At 39.0% G+C, this 19,272-nt stretch overlaps 1 protein-coding gene across 2 annotated transcripts; it reads left to right on the top strand.

Moving 5' to 3' along the window:
- The first annotated feature begins 10,695 nt into the window (after positions 1-10,695).
- LOC148096785 (uncharacterized) lies at positions 10,696-14,291 on the top strand. Of its 2 annotated transcripts, XM_087835056.1 has the most exons (6): positions 10,696-10,922; positions 11,997-12,053; positions 12,150-12,343; positions 12,466-12,633; positions 12,838-12,933; positions 13,382-14,291. In XM_087835056.1, the coding sequence occupies exons 3-6, from the start codon at positions 12,242-12,244 to the stop codon at positions 13,694-13,696; spliced, it is 681 nt and encodes a 226-aa protein (XP_087691182.1). In that variant the 5' UTR covers positions 10,696-10,922; positions 11,997-12,053; positions 12,150-12,241; the 3' UTR covers positions 13,697-14,291. The 2 variants fall into 2 exon arrangements, with proteins under 2 accessions (XP_087691182.1, XP_087691181.1); XM_087835055.1 differs by lacking the exon at positions 10,696-10,922 and having other exon boundaries at positions 11,873-12,053.
- The last annotated feature ends 4,981 nt before the right edge of the window (positions 14,292-19,272 follow it).

Here is a 19,272-nt window from a genome sequence, read left to right as displayed (position 1 = left end):
TTTGTGCTGTTTTTACACTGTCATACCATGATTGGATATGGGTCGCATAGGGTCAAAAAAGTCGGATTTGGTGCGCTTTCGCGTGCAGTATGAACGTAGCCAGAGCCTCCACATGTTCTCACTGTAATTTGCCCCTCATGAATGAATTTATGATTGCACTAATTTGAATGTTCGAGAGAAAATCAAACGCATTTTACTCACAGTACCCTACAAAGGTCACTGCTGTTTAGTTTTCTGTCTTCATTTATGTTGGAAGTGATAGCAGAGCTGTACGTTTGAATTTGTTTCCAAAATCCCTCATTTAGATGGAAGCTAGCGAGCTAACTTCCTGCTAATTTCTAACTCTGTTAAATGTCATAAATTCCGTTTTGTTTTCATGGATGCCTGGATGATAAACTCAATTGTTACACATGGTAGAGCAGAACGCTGATCATTTTATTACAGATGAAAGACTTTAGATAGTTTTTCAACTCTCAGTGATGCCACAGTGATGGTGTGATTTATGGACCTGCAGCAGCGTTTGAGCCCAGACACGGCTAGTGACGTCAGACTTAAAGACCGCACTTCCCAGCCACCGTAGGAAACATGTAACTGTGACAAATATCCAAAATAAAAAAGAATATATAACTAAAAGAATATAACTAGAAGCATTTGTGACCTTTTCTTAATAGCTGTACTACTGCACAGGTGACTGGTGTATCTGACTTGTGTTTAAAGTCAGATAATGAATTTGGCAGTCAACATGGAGATAAAGAAAGGCTATGAAAGAAATAAAAACACTTTGCCAATCAACAAAGAGTAAACAGTAAGTTTTGCCTTTCTTATAATTGGGGATGAAATGATATAATTTCCCTTATTTTCATTGACAGGAAATTTGAACCAAAAATGTGACATTTTTTTCTGTTCTTCATTAAAAATAACAATAGCTGCAGCATTACCAGTTTATGTAATCTACAAATTCAAATGGTCATATAATGGTCATAATATCCATACATACCTATTTAGGAGTTTTTAAATGACGAAAATGTGTCATGTATATCTAACAGTGTACTTTAGTACGGAATTTATAGTAAGACAAGCACATAAACATAAGATTTACACACATTTAACATAAGATGGTAAATGGACTGATTCTCATATAACACTTTTTCCTCACATACAAGGTCTTAAATAATCAGGCCCCATCTTATCTTAATGACCTTGTAGTACCATATCACCCTATTAGAGCACTTCGCTCTCGCTCTGCAGGCCTACTTGTTGTTCCTAGAGTATTTAAAAGTAGAATGGGAGGGAGAGCCTTCAGTTTTCAGGCCCCTCTTCTGTGGAACCAGCTTCCAGTTTGGATTCGGGAGACAGACACTATCTCTACTTTTAAGATTAGGCTTAAAACTTTCCTTTTTGCTAAAGCATATAGTTAGGGCTGGACCAGGTGACCCTGAATCCTCCCTTAGTTATGCTGCAATAGATGTAGGCTGCCGGGGGATTCCCATGATGCATTGAGTTTTTCCTTTCCAGTCACCTTTCTCGCTCACTATGTATTAACAGACCTCTCTGTGTTGAATCATATCTGTTATTAACCTCTGTCTCTCTTCCACAGCATGTCTTTTATCCTGTCTTCCTTCTCTCAACCCAACCGGTCGCAGCAGATGGCCGCCCCTCCCTGAGCCTGGTTCTGCCGGAGGTTTCTTCCTGTTAAAAGGGAGTTTTTCCTTCCCACTGTCGCCAAAGTGCTTGCTCATAGGGGGTCATATGATTGTTGGGTTTTTCTCTGTATCTATGAAGCGCCTTGAGGCGACTTTTGTTGTGATTTGGCGCTATATAAATAAAATTGAATTGAATTGAATTGAACTTTTCTGGTCAAGCACTCAAAGTACTTTATATTACAAGCCTCATTTACCCATTCACACATGCATTTTTTTTGCCTGTCCTGTTTGGTTCTTTAGCCATCAGAATTATTGTCTGAAGGCCAAGAACAAACAGAAGGGAAGACGGACAGTGAGAAAGGACACTTAAAAAAAACTGTTGAGAGAAGAAAAAGGAAAAAAAAGAGAAAACAAGCAAAAAAGAGAGCAACATAATAAACACAAAAGCATCAGGATAATCTAGCTAAGTGTAAATAACATCCATCCATCCATCCATCCATCCATCCATTCGCTTCCGCTTATCCTTTTCAGCATCGTGGGGGGCGCTGGAGCCTATCCCAGCTGTCATAGGGCGAGAGGCGGGGTACACCCTGGACAGGTCGCCAGTCTGTTGCAGGGCCGTGTAAATAACAGTAAATACTAAATATTGAATGTTATTGTGAAGCACGCAAGACAGACAGCACACAATGTGCTTTGAGGTAGCACCCAAGACAGGTGTAGTTTGTGTCTTTGTACACCTGTCTTTGTGTGCACACCTGTGTGTGTGAGCGTGCTTATATTCAGTCGGTTTCTCCATGTAGTTATTCGCTAGAGGGTGTGGGTGTCCCCTATATGAAGCAGGCATGGAGGAGATCCAGGCCCCAGACATCCAGAAGCCCCCAGAGTGCGAGAGCCCAAGGAGGACCAACAGAGGGACAATCGTGCAACCTTCCTGGGAAGAGCTGAAGAGAGCCCTAGACGAGGAGTCACTCAGCAGCCACAGAGCAGAAGCCAAAGGGGGCTGCATCGACGTACCCGCGGGCTCTGCTGGCACCCAGCTGCGCCAGAGTGGACCAAGCCCAGGCCCAGAGGCCCCTCCCCCCAGAAGGGGGCCACGGGTATCAGACTCTGTCAAGCAGCCACTGGGAGTAAGCCAGTACATACCTGAGCGCCCAGCCCTGGACACCAAGAACCACCAGCGCACCAACCTCTGAGTCACCAGCAGGGAGTGTGGTGATAGGCCTCCATACCTTGGAGGGCCTGAGATGTTCCCAGAGAGGTGGAGTCTAAGACCCGACCTGACATATAGACACAGACACACACAACAACAGGCACACACAAACACAAACATGCATTCCCACCCTCATGCACACATATACAAATACTCGGCACTCACCCACTGTGGAGACAGACACAAATGGACACTGTACACACAATCACACTCCCCAAACATGCTTTATACCCCAGGTCCAGGTACCCTCACCCCCAGAGGGGGAACCCGCACCCAGGAGACCCAGGAGACCCAGGAGATATTACCATTCACACATGCTTTTTACATAAGAGCTTTCAGTCTAACATTCATACGTCTACAATCCAGTGAACACATTGGGAGCAATTTGGGGTTCAGTATCTTAACCAAGGATACTTTGGAAATCTCTGGAACAGCCAGGAACCTTCAGAGTTCAGTCGTGGACAACATACTCTATCTCCTGAGACACAGCCACCAGTTAAGGTTTCTTTTAAAGGACTGCAGTAGGTGCCAAGGGTGTAAGGTGTGACTTTGCAGGAATGGCAAATCTAGGACCAGTGTGGTTTGGATGGCAGCATTGGTCATCTACTAATAGAAGTGTGTGAGTCATCTTGAAAAGGTTTAATTGCCCCAGGAGTCAAGAAGGTCCCTTAGTAGAGCTTTTATGGCACCAATTTAACAAAGAGAAATGAAATACAGCCTGATATCTTTTTTAAATTGGAATACATACTTGTGTTTCAAGCTGTACCTGCCATGTTATGAGATTCTCCTCAAAATACGCCCCCATAATGCTTCCAGTTGTTAATTGGATTTTGTAAGAACAAGCTGTGGTTGTATTTGGAGCCAACAAACTATATTTATCTGTCCGTATTTTGGCACATAAGTTAAACTGTGACAAATGATTCAGTCTGCTTTTCCCCTCTACAGTTAGATGTAAAGTATGAATATAAAGTGGCAACGTGCAATGGTACCAAGGGATTCGCAGCCTGTAGCTTTGGCAGTGCTGACAGTTTGAATTCAGCTGGAGTGAATACTGTGATTTTTTTGTTTCTTTTTTGACAGTAAGCTAATGAGTTTTCCACATTTTATAGAGAGTCTCTTTGAACTTGTATAAAGCCAAGTGGTGGTAAAACATTGCTACATTGGACTTATGCAACTGAAAATGCACTCATGCATAGACTGCCATAAAATAATGATGGCAACATCCATGACTCATCTGTCATGATCAAACAGAACTTAACCAGAAGGTCTGTGCAGACAGATGGGTGATGGGAAATATTCTTGAAATACTGGAATGTAACATCAGCAACACACTGAAGTTAAATTTCATGCCTTTTTTTCCCCTTATTTTTTTTGCAGGTTTCCAAGATTTATCTGGCACAATGGAACCTTTAGTGCTACACACAGACTCTGATACAGGCAGCACAAAAGACAACCAGACGAGCACACTGAATGAAATGCTGTGACAGCAGTGACCGTTTTTTCTGATAATCAAATCCAGTTAAATTCACTAAAAATTGGACAAAATTGAGTTCAAGAAGTTCAAGTTAAGTTGCCTTTTAAATTAATAAATACACCTGAGGAAATGCCTCTCTTCTTAAAGATTAGACTCTGAGCTCAACTGGGCTGACTGAAATTAGGTAGTAAATTACTTGTCTTACATTCATCTATGCACAGATCTGGACTTGGTAAAAAAAAAAAAAAAACGTCCTTGACATGTTTGGAAATTGATATTGAAGCAATTTTTCTTTTTAATCAGGTTGTTAGCTCATGGCCAAGGTAGCCATTCATTTTATTTGAATCTCTCGCTTCCTAATTATATGCCTCCTTCTATTTTCTTGCCACAGTAATTACACCCTCCTCCATCTATTCCTCACTCTGTTGGTGGTACTGCTCCTGCACTGCTTCACGACAAATACTACCAACAGTAACTCCTGTGACTGCAAACGCTGGCTCCTTGGTGTTGTTGGTACGACTGTTGACTGCTGCTAACTTGTTAGTTAATTTGAAACATTTTACTGCATTGATTTCTAGTTTCTTTTTTCTCTCTCTTAGCTTTTCAGCTCCAGCTTTTCTCTTTTGTTTATTCATCTTTATCAATCATTTTCTGCACACTAACTGTGCGCTATTTGGTAAATTCTGCCAATCCTTATATCGACAAAGAAAATAATATAAATGTTGAGCCATTAGTACACCATGCAAATGCCAGATTACCAGTCCAGGCATGTCTATGCATAATTATGAAGTAACTTCAAGGATGAATCTGTTAAAAGCACTTTAATTGCAAAGCAGAAAAACAAAGTTGGATAATCATTCCCTATTCTTCATTACTTTTTTTAAAAGAAAAAAGTATATAAAATCTGCAAAACTAAACCACAAATTAAACAAGCATCACACTTACATAATCTTTTATAGATAATATCTACACTTTTTTAAAATTTAGAAATTAACTGGCAAGTGACACAAAATGGTCTCACCAAGAGACGAGAATCTGATACGTGAGAGGAGGAGGAAAAATTACTGAAAAATTAGCTGTAAGTGATACAGCGGGTAAAATAAGTATTGAACATGTCACCAATTTCCTAATTAAGTATATTTCTGTATTTATATAGGTGCTGTTGACATGAAATTCTCACCAGATGTTTGTAACAACCCATCAGATCCACACATGCAAAGAAATCAAAACCATAAATGTCCAGAAATTATGTGTAATAATGAGAACTTAACACAGGGGAAAAGTATTGAATACACTTACTGAAATGCATTTAATACTTCATACAAAAGCGTTTGTTGATGATGACAGCTTCAAGATGCTCGTGTATGGAGAAACTAGTGATGTGATTTTGGCCCATTCTTCCACACAAACACTTTTCAAATCCTGAAGGTCCCGTCGGCGTGAGTTTTAGTTCTTCCATAGATGTTCAATTGGATTCAGGTCAGGTGATTGGCTCGGTCATTCTTCCTTGAATTATATAAAGTGTGTGAGTGCTGTATACATAGTGTGTGTTGTGGCATTGCTGTCTTGACTTTCCATGCCTTTTTTTCCCTGTTTCATTTCTCTTTATTACACATTATTATTGATTTCTTTGCATATGTGGATCAGATAGGTTGTTACCAACATCTGGTAAGAATTTCATGTAAATAGCACCTTTAAAAATATATGTACTTAAAAAACTGGTGATGTGTTCAATACGTATCTTATGCAGTGTTTGTGTACAGATGCAGAGTGATGGATTCAGTTGGAAAATACACCACCTGTGTGGATGGTAGAAAGAACGTATTAAATAAATTCTCTGTGGACAGAAATTGAATTTCTCAATGTGCCTGTTTTAATATATAACACACACATAACCTAACCATAAACTGAAAGTGTAAATAGCATGCTAGCATGTTGGCAATACAAGTTTTTTATGATAAAATTAAGTTTCATGGTTAATTTTAAGTAAAAGCTCCAGCACTTTTACCCTTTGCTATCAGTGGATGCCTATGGATACACAGCTCATCTACTGCAATCTGTGGAGATACCTTTATGTCGTCTTTATTTGCATTTTTGCTGCTAGCTTTTCCACTACACATATTGATAGCTGACAACAGCTGTCAGCTATCAATTGTGCCTGTGTGGGTTATGTAGACAAACAGGAGAATATTCCTGTTTCTCTACATTATAGAGGGTGATTTTGCCTTCATACCTAAACAGAAAAATTCAAACAGTCAAGCATTAAAGTGATATTCAACAGGTGGGGAACCTTAAAATGTACAGGGTGGGCCATTTATATGGATACAGCGTAATAAAATGGGAATGGTTGGTGATATTAAAGTCCTGTTTGTAGCACATTAGTATATGTGAGGGGGCAAACTCCTCAAGATGGGTGGTGACCATGGTGGCCATTTAGAAGTCGGCCATCTTGGATACAACTTTTGTTTTTTCAATAGGAAGAGGGCCATGTGACACATCAGACTTATTGGTAATGTCATAAGAAAAACAATGGTGTTCTTGGTTTCAACGTAACTTTATTCTTCCATGAGTTATTTACAAGTTTCTCTTGGAGTTTGCCCCCTCACATATACGAATGTGCCACAAACAGGACTTTAATATCACCAACCATTCCCATTTTATTACGGTGTATCCATATAAATGGCCACCCTGTACAAGTTTCTGGAATTCCCCCTGGGATCAATAAAGTACCTATCAACATCTGTTGTGGGGGTAAGAATCACAACTCAAAATAGTTTCTATAGAGAGCTCCAGCAGATTTTCTTTGTGTACAGGCTGTGATCAGCTGCACTGTGCTGATGCTACTGCTCTGAGGTTTACTGCTCTTTATGGATGCACAAAAGTGAATTCAAAAAGATGTAAACAGATGAGCTGTTTTGGCTGATTTCCATAAACTGACAGCAGGCACGTGCAGAGGGGGGGGCTAGAGGGGCTTGAGCACCCGCCCCTTTCCTGATGGGTGCCCAAAGTGCCCTTTTGTTGAGGCAACTTTTTTTTTAAAAATTATTTATTTTTTTTAATGTGTGTGTGCGTGCGGAGTCCTGTCTGTGCCCCTCAACAATAATATTTAACTATTAATCACAGTTTTGCTAAATAAAAGGATCTGGCTTGCATCAGTCACATGATCACATTTAACCAATGATCGCCCCTGACGGCAGGACGCGCTGGTTACGAGCCGGGAACGAGCTCACAAAGAGCACGCGCATTGTTAGCGGTCCGGAGCTGTAGGAGAAACACAAGTTAACTCAGAGACACAGACTGATGCGACAAAACCAGTAAGTAGGTGTACAGAGTACACTGTAGTGTGTAGCACACAGGAGTATTAGCTTATTACGTACACGTTGGTAAGCTGTCTTGTTGCAACTGACGAACTGAAACAAACGAGCGTGCTGTGTGTGCAACAGCGCGACAAACATTACCTGTCCTTTTATTAACTGCACAAGTAGTGCTGGTCATAGCTGCTGGCTACCTGTGTAAGGCTGTCATGGGTCTGTAGCTCTGTCACCGTTTTAGGGAACATATTTAGTTTTAAAGTAAGTTTCCGGGCTTTTCCTGCCTTTCTGGAGGGATTATATTTCACTAAAAAACGATCTAATATGCATGTCCACATAATTATGCATTATTATAATTATAATATATTAAAAAACACACGCTGTATTTTAAAGAACATACATTAAGAAGCAGATTATATTAGATTTATATTTTAAATAAGACAAAATTTGGATTTTACAGCAGTAAAATTATTGTATCTCTACAGTTTAAAAAACCTTTCCCCCTGCACAGAGTGGATAGTGAAACAAATGGAATAATCATAAATACATTATTTCATATTTATTACTTCCCCCTCCTCATTGCTTTATTATTGTAGCTCTAGTAATAAATAATAATGTAAGGATTCTGGATCAGCACCGTGATGCCCATAGTGTATACAGTATTCTGAAGAAGGTCTAAAATGTCACTGTGTGTGCGTGCATGTGTGTGTTTTATTTAGATGGATTTAAAAAAAAAAATATTACTCATGATATAACATTGTCCAGACATGGATGGTAAGGACATGAGGAGGAAACAGTAGGAGCTGTGTGAGGCTACTAAAGGCAGTGCTATAACATTTTTCTGTCATCATTTTATTATAGATTAAGTGCTGGAGTTGTTAGGTGTGGATAATTAGATTATAGTTTATTGCAATAGCAAGTTGTGCCTTGTTCTCAGATAGACAGCAAGTGGAGAGTGATATATGAAATGATGGGATGGATGGAAGAAGAGAAGCAAAGAGTGATTCACAGGCAGAGCCTAAATTATTTCTCACAGTTTTTTGTTGCCTTATGGTTCCAAGTGCTGTCACCAATCTTTGCATTTTGTTATTATCTCATGATACTTGTTTAATCAGCTACCATCTCTCCTATGGACTTTTTACTGTCTACAGTCTCAGATCAACACAGCCCTGCCCTTCCCATATTAGATTCTTGATGAATGTGTGTTGTTGTTATTCAGCCTGGCTCAATGTGCCCCTTTTTAACTTTGAGCACCCGCCCCTTTAAACCTCTCTGCACGGCCCTGACTGACAGTATACTACACAGTTGTCATGAACTGGCTGTGTGGAGGCAGATGAGGACCCAAACGCAAAACTCACGGAGACAGGAACTGAACTCAAAATCACTGCTTTATTGCAGGCCTTAACACGAAACAGAACTAAACCGGGAATACTAACAGAAGACCGAGGGAACACAGAAAGCCACACAGGTTCGGGGAGGAGACATTGACGACGCGACACCGAACTAAGGGAGACATGCACATAAATACACAGAGGGTTAACGAGGGAAGTGGAAGCACACGGGGAACACAGCTGACACAGATAAACATAACGAGACATGGCAGGAGTAAACCACACTGACGGGAGACTGTCAAAGTAAAACAGGAAGTACACAGAGGTGCAGACAGGAGGAGAGAGCACAGACATAACGGGCTGGGGAAAACATCAAATGAAACACGAGGGGAAACAAGGGCTCACAGATACACAGAGGGGCACACAGGATGTAATCAAATAAGGAACATCTTTAACAGAACCTAGGAACCACGGCATAAGGAACAAAATACAAGAAAACTAAGAATGCTGGGCCAACATGGCCCAGGACCATGACAACAGTATAAAGTTGGTATTTAAATTCATTACTGTATGGTGAACAATCTTTTTTTTATTGCACTAAACTGCAGAGTATTTTAATGCAACAAGTTCCTCAGCATGTTTATCAATGTGAAATAATGATAAAAGATAAAAGTACAAAAACAAACTGCAAATAGGTTTTTAGTTTGAACATTTTTTTTTTTACGTTTCAGCACTTACATGGTCTTGAAATATGAAATGAAGGGAGCCACGTTTGTGTTTGTTGCTTTCAGCTTTCTCAGTGGTGCATCACGTTTTTATAATTTTTAATTCACTAGAATAAACATTATTTGCGGCAGTGATTATTCTGTCAGTCTTTGCAGATGGATGTTTACTTTCCTAACCATCCATAGTTTTTGTTTCTGTATGTGAAAAAAAATATTTCAGGATTTTTGAGAACACCGAGAAAGCAGATTTGGGTTGAAAACCATTCTGAAAATCAGAAACATTTATTCGTAACCTTGTGCTTGTGTCAGCTAATCTGACAGCCTGTTCAGTGATGCGAAAACATTTGCAAAGTGGTCATTCTGTCTAAAGACTTCATTGTTGCCAGATAAATAAACCCATCAACTATACTTTCATAATTCAGTCATAACTTCATCTGAAACTTCCTTTTTAGGATTTGAAAAGTTTTATCTCCTGCTAATAACAAGAAAGGGTAAAAAAAAAAAACCCTATTTGCTCAGGTTTAGGCACAAAAAATACTTGCACTGTAAACCCGAATGTTCAAAGTAATTAAATAGATTAAGTAGTGTATACTCAAAGTCTTTAAAAAGTTCTGTTAACTTAAATATGTCAAGTTCGTGTAACATGTTCTTGTTTTTGAGTAAATGAAACTAATAATTTTTGATTGAATTGAACTATTTCTATATTAAGTAAGGATCACTTAAAATCATAACTTAAGCACAACGTAACACAGTTAAGTTAGGACATATAAGAATGGTAAAGTTCTGTTATTTTTGTTGTTTCAAGTAGGTAGGATTTAATAATAAACTTAATTTATGTAGCACATGCTAAAATACAATAAAATCTCAAAGTGTTTCACCAAATAAGTAAAATCAAATAGTCTTAAATGCATTAGTGGAAGACAAAATGTATTTATTTTAATATTCATTGTCTTATCAATGTATCCTATATATATTTTTTAAATTTTTTCCGTAAGTGTTGAGCAGCTGCAGGAATCAATTTTTATTCCGAGTTAATCTCTGATTCACCCTCCGAAGCGGAAGGCGGCGCTAATGAGCATTATACACTGATCGTTTACCGCTATTTGGAAAAAAATACGAAACACAGAAGTAGTAAAGGTATATGGGCGGGAAACAGCACCAAAGAGGCAACACGGACGACTGGAGAAAGTTGGACCTAACGGCAGCAACTAGCATCACTGGACTTACAGTAAGTTTTCAATGTTGATATTAGTTTATTGTTAAAATACGAATATTTAGTTGTATTTTGGGTGCGTGTCGAAAAGAATAGCAGAAATGTCCGGTTGGTGTTTTTTATGTGCTTTGCTGCTCTCCCCGAAGGAAACTTTGCGCTTGCAGAGCTAGCATTAAGTTGTTGTAATGAGGGTCGCAGGCTGTTTAAAAAGTTAGATACTACTTGTTCTAGAGGTGGCGCCCGGTGGCCTAGTATGAAACAAAGTGTTTTAATCTCTCTAAATTTTTAAACCCCCTCTCATGACCCAGAATAGTTGGGTCCAAACAAGCCCGTTGTCCCTGCAGTTACACAGCGGAGATACCTGTCTGCAGTGAGAGTGCTTTCAAGCCACTATATTTTAAACTATATGTGCGAATAAGTGGTGCAGGTGTATTAGGCGTTTGAGCGATAGGTGTTTTTTTTACATCTATATCAGTCACTTTACGCAGTAGAATGATCGGGAAACTCATCCTTCTAATACACCTGCTCTGACGGGCCACATTGTTCACAAGCCAGAGTTAGAGGGCCAATGAAAGAGCACTGCACACGCATCGTCTCCTCTCACTTTGCCTAATTAGTGGAATCACTTGTCAATCAACTTCTGCCAACCAATTGGCACTCTTGGATCACCAAGGTCCTAAAAAACAAACCTGTCAATCAAAACAACCAGAATCGTTCGGAGAGAGAAGCAGTGATGAGGAGCCTGACATTTTTGACATTAACTGTGTATGCACATTAAATAATTTCAAATAACATATGTTTGGGGGAACCTCTCATCAGTAAGGCTTTAGTTTGTAGAAATGGCGTTGTTGTTAATTTAACCATGCCGTTAAAGTTCAAGTGCTGCTGCTTGTCTTCAGTATTGTAATATTTGCTCGATGGCTTTAGTATCTTGACTAGAGATGCATTCACACTTTGGGGATTAAATGAAAAGATCATTAACAGGGAAAAATTATAAATGTATAATTATAATAAGTATTTATAATTTGTCACCGTTTGGATGCTTTTTAATTGTTCATCAGTTTATGCCTTTGGATCTCTCTGTTCCAGCTTCAAGAATTAAGACCGAGTCAAGGAAGAGAACTGGGGATGTGATAAAGATACCAGGTAATTCATTTTGTTTGTGAATTCTTCTACCAATCACCGCTCTCGCTCTCTCTCGAGTTGTCTTAAAAACCCCTAAAAAACCAAACTTTCCCCAAGGAAAGGATCCTTCAAGCCTTGACCAGTTGAGGCAAGCAATTGTTGAAGAAGTCAAGAAGGCTGAGAAGAACCTGCCCCTCATTAGAAAGTTGATGGAGACCACATTTCCCCTGCGCAGACAAACCATAGTGATTTCCTGCCCGCCACTGAAGGAGCTCTTGGACCTCTGGCCTGCTCTAAAAATGGAGTCTGAGGTAATATGGATCAGCTCTCTTTAAAATGAAAATTGTAATTCTTACTCATGTGGCAGCTTTTTGCTGCTTTATAAAGGTGTGCGAGATTCTTCAAATTGAACTGTATTGTCCTTCTGCCTTAGTTGTATGCAGAGTTTCAGCGGATTACAAATCAGAACCTGCCCAATACATTCTACGCTGGACTTGACCGCCATCTTCCTCGACTGATGACCTTATTCAGACAGAATGCATCAAAAACTGGGAAGACAGCAGATGCCCTGGCTGAAATTCTAAGAATTCACGATGAACAGGTAATAATAGATTGTTACACATTTCATAGGTTGAACCAGTGGAACATTGGACAGGTTTAATGATTTAAATGAGCGTTTTGAATTTTGCTATTAGTCCACTTTGTGTTTGCTATTTGTCTGACTTTGTGGACATATGTTCTGATTTGACTGTTGTTGTTGAGTAAACTCACCAGTATATACAATTCTGTTTTTATCTGGCAATAGGAAATCAATGATATCCACACCAAGCACACTACCGTTCTCCACGCCCTTCCTGTCTATCTGCGTGAGGATGTCTCTGGATTTTTCAGAACCTGCACTGTGAGTGTCCTTAAGTATCTAACAGATACTACTGTGTATATAAACAGTGCATCAAAGTACAAACATGTATTTGGATGCACTGTTTGGACTTACCTTTGTTTAGTCTACCCATACGGTTTCCATGTATGGTCTTTTCTGTCTCCTCACTACGAATGAACTGAATTGGTGTTTTGTTGAAAGTGATAAGATGTTTAGTAAAACATTTTCCTGTGTATTTCCTTTAGCTTAGTTTCAGTCTATCTCACACCACTTGATTCTCTGGTGAATTAGCTGATTTATGTGTGCAGAACATGGATCTTCTGTTTTTCACCTCTTACAGTGAGACCCAGGTCTCCCTTGTAAAAGAGGTATTGGATCTCAACGGGAGTTGGTAAAATGAGAAATTATATGTCGTTTGTTGTATTTCTTGGGTTAGATTGTGATTAGTATCTCTTTTTCATTCATTCAGGACGAATCTGATGAGTTGGAGCTTGATGGTGTTGAAGTGGCCCTCTTCACTGTCATCAGTGACCATGAGACGACAAGTCCAGTTCACTACCAACCTGTGAAAATCTCTGTCGTCATTGAAAGTGATGCCATGGTCAGTCTCCCCAGATTTGGTGAAGCCTTCCTGGTAATGTTTGGACTGATCTATGCACTTCACCTCAGCTACCTCAAAGCCCTGACCAACACTTTAGAATTTACTCAAAAGATTTTACTTGGTCTAGAAAGTGGTAAACTGTCACCCAGGTTACAGACCCTCAAGAATGACTTGGTTATGTAGGAACTCATCTGAAAGAAGGATGCAGGGTGAAGCATTATAAAAGGCTAGTTCAAAGTGCTCTCCTTTTATCTAAATAATGCCTCAAAACGTTATTGCATTACTCTACAGGTGTTCAGCCAATAGGTCCAAACTATACAACGTGCCTTTGTTCTCATTAACATAATGCAAAGCAACACTAATGTTTTGTATTTGTATGTTTTAATGTTTTTCGTAATACTATTTCTAAAACATTGTGGGCTGCGCAAGATGACCTAAATTTCACTGTTTGATACTGGTTAATGTAAAACAAATAGCATTGTAATTCACTCAAATTGCTGCCCTGTTGCCTTATTCAGATATTAGCCAGAGAGCCAAAAGCACATTTTGATATTATTTATTATTATTTGGCATTATTTTTTATTACTGACAGTTTTCCTGACTAAACAATTTTTGGTCTACTTATTTTAATTTATAAATGTTTTTGTTAATTATTTTTAATTTATTTAATATTTTTTTTAAAAATGTATTTAATTTCAACATAATGTGCTAAAAGGGAGCAGGCAAGATACTGTTCAATGGCAGATGTTTATGACTTTTGCATATTAAGTTACCGATACTCAGTGTAATTGAGGCAATCAATTGCCTCAAAAATTTTAGGTTTTGGGTCACATGTTTTTAAGTATCAAGTAATCAACATATTTGACTAACGTGTACTTAAAATAATGACAACACAAACTAATAAACATTTGAGTGTTGTTAACATAAAAAATGTTGTGGTTGTGTACTTATTTTTTATAAGTTCTGTGAACTTATTCCTTTGAATTTGTAAACTTGAAACTTTCAGTCATATTAACTGCAAATATTTGAGTTGACCATTCTCAAAAGATACAAGTACCATGTAATCCAAACTTTTGTGTTCTGGAAAAATTTGACTTTTGAGTTGATCAACTTTATAAATGGAGGCAATCGATTGCCTCAATTTTTTTGAGTTCTGGTAACTTATTCGGGTTTACAGTGTGGATAAGATTGCAGAAAGTTCAGTTTTCAGTCATAGAGGTCCTGCCGCCAGCACAAATCTATTTTATATGTTTCTAGGTAAGAAGATAAATAAAAAGGAATAAGTGCATTTCTGTAAGAAGCAAGTTAGTAAGTTAGACTCCAAAAATGTATGCTGTTTATACCTGTGCCTAAAAATACCCTAGTTGGAGGCATTACAGGATTAAAACAAACCATCTGATGAATGGATGTGTCCCTCTCAGAGAACACTGTGTGTCTTGGGAGTCTCAATGCAGGAAATTTAAAAAAAAAAAAAGGGTGAACATATGGACAGTCTCTTTCAGAAGGGAATTTAGATTGTTCAAAATGTTCAGCTTAAGATTTCTGTGAAGCTGCACTGGGCAAAGGTTGGTGTCACAGATGAGAGCCAATTTCTTTCCTTTTTCTCAGAATTGTTTATCTCTCAAGCATCATTGAAATTACAATTGCAGATTTCACTTTGTTCATTCTGACAGGTGCTTCAAAACAACAGCTCAAACTGTGCGCATTGCCAGGACTGATGGAGAGAAATTGGACTCTAAATGGTGGCAAAGTTACATGTTCTCCAAATTAAAGCTAACATTTACAAAAGTGTCTAATTTTTATATCATTTTTAGTCATGCAAATATATGTGTTAAATATGTTAAATATAAACTATGTGTAGTTACATCACATTTAAAGGTCAGATTTGCATAGATGGACAAATGAAAGCTGTGTTCAAGTGTTGATGGAAAACTGGAGCATCTGGGTTTTAAGTGTATTCCTGTTTATACATCACTTTATCTTTCCATTGCTAATTCAAAATCTTAAAAATAAGTTTGGATGCCACGGGACTCTGAGAGGAACCTAGATTGCATAAAATCTATTTCCAGTTTGGTTAGTGGGCTGTTTACTGTGACACTGATATACTGTGTGTATTTGTACTTGTCATACTTTTTCATTCAATATTTCAGCACAGTTTCTATGATTCCTTTTGCATGTTTATATGACAAAATGTGATCACAGTTGCATGGTCTAATGAAGGGATATAACAACATGCTTTGTCTTTTACAGGGTGGACCATTTATAAGGATACACCGTAATAACATGGGAATGGTTGGTGATATTAAAGTCCTGTTTGTGGCACATTAGTATATGAGAGGGGGCAAACTCCTCAAGATGGGTGGTGACCATGGTGGCCATTTAGAAGTCGGCCATCTTGGATACAACTTTTGTTTTTTCAATAGGAAGAGGGCCATGTGACACATCAAACTTATTGGTAATGTCACAAGAAAAACAATGGTGTTCTTGGTTTCAACGTTACTTTATTGTTTCATGAGTTATTTACAAGTTTCTCTTTGTTCACCGCCATTGACATGTCGAAGAGGTTAACACGTGAGGAGCAGATCGAAATTGTGTTGATATCCAGTGAACGCAGTAACCGGGTCATTGCAGCAGATTTCAATGCAAGACACCCTATTAGACCACCCATTTCCCATGCTACAGTTAGCAAACTTCTTGCTAAGTTTTGTGAAACTGGTTCAGTGTTGGATTTGCCAAAATGTGGACGCAAGAAAACTGTCACTAATGAAGAAACATCAGTGGCTGTCCTAGCTTCATTTAGCAAGAGCCCACAGCGTAGCACTCGCCGCATGTCACTGGAGAGTGGCATTAGTCGAACATCCCTTCGGCGGATATTAGCTACTCACAAATGGCACCCTTACAAACTCCAGCTACTGCAGCATCTCAACGAGGATGACCCAGATCGGCGCACAGAATTTGCAGAATGGGCAAAACAAAAATTGGAACAGGACCCTCAGTTCACGCAGAAGATTTTGTTCAGTGATGAGGCAAACTTTTATGTAAATGGTGAAGTTAACAAACAAAACCACCACTATTGGTCTGACACTAACCCACATTGGATGGATCCCTCCAAGACTGTTGGAACAACAAAAGTGATGGTTTGGTGTGGAATATGGGGTACAATGATAGTGGGTCCATTCTTCATCAATGGAAACCTCAAGGCCACTGGATATTTGAAATTGCTACATGATGATGTGTTTCCCTCTTTATGCACTGAAGCTGGCACGTTCCCTGAGTTTTTCCAGCAAGATGGTGCACCACCACATATGGGTGCCAGGTCCGAGCATTCCTAGATGAACGGTTTCCTGGAAAGTGGATTGGTCGTTGTGGGCCAGTTGAATGGCCCCCAAGGTCTCCCGATCAGACCCCCTTAGACTTTTATCTTTGGGGTCATCTGAAGGCAATTGTCTATGGTGTGAAGATACGAGATGTGCAGCACCTGAAACTACGGATACTGGATGCCTGTGCTGGCATTTCTCCTGCGGTGTTGCTGTCAGTGTGTGAAGAGTGGGAGAAGAGGGTTGCATTGACAATCCAACACAATGGGCAGCACACTGAACACATTTTATAAGTGGTCAGAAACTTGCAAATAACTCATGAAAGAATAAAGTCACGTCGAAACCAAGCACACCATTGTTTTTCTTGTGACATGACCAATAAGTTTGATGTGTCACATGGCCCTCTTCCTATTGAAAAAACAAAAGTTGTATCCAAGATGGCCGACTTCTAAATGGCCACCATGGTCACCACCCATCTTGAGGAATTTGCCCCCTCACATATACTAATGTGCCACAAGCAGGACTTTAATATCACCAACCATTCCCATGTTATTACGGTGTATCCATATAAATAGCCCACCCTGTAGAACAGGGGTGGGCAATTTCAGGCCTCGAGGCCTGGTGTCCTACAGGTTTTAGATCTCACCTTGGGTCAACACACCTGAATCACATGATTAGTTCGTTACCAGGCCTCTGGAGAACTTCAGGACATGTTGAGGAGCTAATTTAGCCATTTAAATAAGCTGTGTTGGTTCAAGGACACATCTAAAACCTGCAGGGACAACAGCTCTCGAGGCCTGGAGTTGCCCACCCCTGCTGTAGAATGTACAGACATGCTCACATTATAGTGTATTAAATGGAACAAAATAAGAGTTGACATCTTCACTAATAGTTAGGTTTTCCTAGGCAATTGCTCTTTGATGGATTGCATTATTTTTGTTTTTCGTGAGTGTGCTGTTAGTGAAGCCCAAGTAAAAGTGTGCTGTATTATTTTGACTTCAGGCATGGGTGATTTCTCTCCAAAAAGTTATGGAATGAGGTGATTGTTGTAAGTAGGCTTGAAGAAAATGATGTGATACTCTTGAAAGCAATGAGGGAACACGACACATCTCTCAGGCAAAGAGATGAGTTTGCAGAAAGCCAATGTGGAGGAACAGAAGAGAAAATAGTAGCATAATTCCTTAAGTTTCTAGGTCCTGTTCTGAAAGCTGTTTAAAAAAAAAAAAAACCCAAAAGACCACTAAAATAGCTATTTCATGAAAGCACTTCAGAAAGCAGTTCAGATAATGAGGATAAGCTTACTGTACTTTAACGTTGTCCATCTGCATCATTCCAAGACTTCTGCCACGACCCCAAGAGCTGTCTTTGGTCCTCCATAGCTGAGAATGACAGCTGTTGAGTGACAAGTTCACAAGTAAAATGCACTTTTTGTCAACTATAGTAACTTGCTTCTCACAGTTATTTAGCTATACTTGTGTAATGTTCATACTCAGTTCTGGAGCTGTCAGTAAAAAACAGGTATGGCAACCCATTCTGCTTCCGGTACTCTGAAAGTAGGAAATGCACTTTTCACTGCTGCAGCTGTTTGCACAGATGAGCATATGTATTTCTGTTTCCCATCCAGGGTATGCACAAAGTTAGCATGTAAGCATGTTAGCTAAAAACCGAAGCTTAGCTAAATGGTCTGTTCTTGCTACACTACCTAAGCACTCAGAGCGCTTTATACAACATGCCTTATTCACCCATTCACGCCTATTTATACAAGCAGACTGATACAAGCAAATCTGGGTTAGTATCTTGCTTAATGATATTCGGCATGCAGATTGGAGCAGCCAGGGATCAAACCAACAACCTTACAATTAGTAGAAGACCTACTCTGTTTATGATTTGACACAACATAAATAAAATGTAATTGATCTGAAATTAATTGTTGTTTGCATGTTGAATATGGAGGTTTTTTATGTACTGTATGTTTCACATAATGTTTTTACAATGTAAGCAGCATGAATTCACTTTATATCATGAAGAATGTAAAGTTGAAACTGTGGAGATCATAATCATAATGCAAATGTGTACTGTACTGAAACTGCAGTAAAACCATTCTTCATGTTATAATGTGTGGTGACAGATAATGAACTATAAATAGGGGCATTGGTGCCCTACTCAGATAACTCAGATTATAATGTGTTTAATTGCTGCATAAACCTATATACTGACTAAACCCTCTGAAATTGACAATAACACCTAATTGGCTCTGATTTTTATTATTTAATTTTAGGATGTGCTGTAGGTTTTTAGACATAGCTTCCATGAGGTACTGAGCAAATTCTTCAACTTCCTGTAGATACTACATCTTGGATGCAGAACTTCTCTTGTTTATGCGGTGGAACATCTTGCCTTGCAGGATTAAGTTACAACACACTAATGTGTTGTCAATTTTCA

This window comes from Neolamprologus brichardi, chromosome 22 (genome assembly GCF_056152115.1).
Source record: "Neolamprologus brichardi isolate AB-2024 chromosome 22, ASM5615211v1, whole genome shotgun sequence".
NCBI lineage: Eukaryota > Metazoa > Chordata > Actinopteri > Cichliformes > Cichlidae > Neolamprologus > Neolamprologus brichardi.
This window is presented reverse-complemented; position numbering and strand designations above follow the sequence as displayed.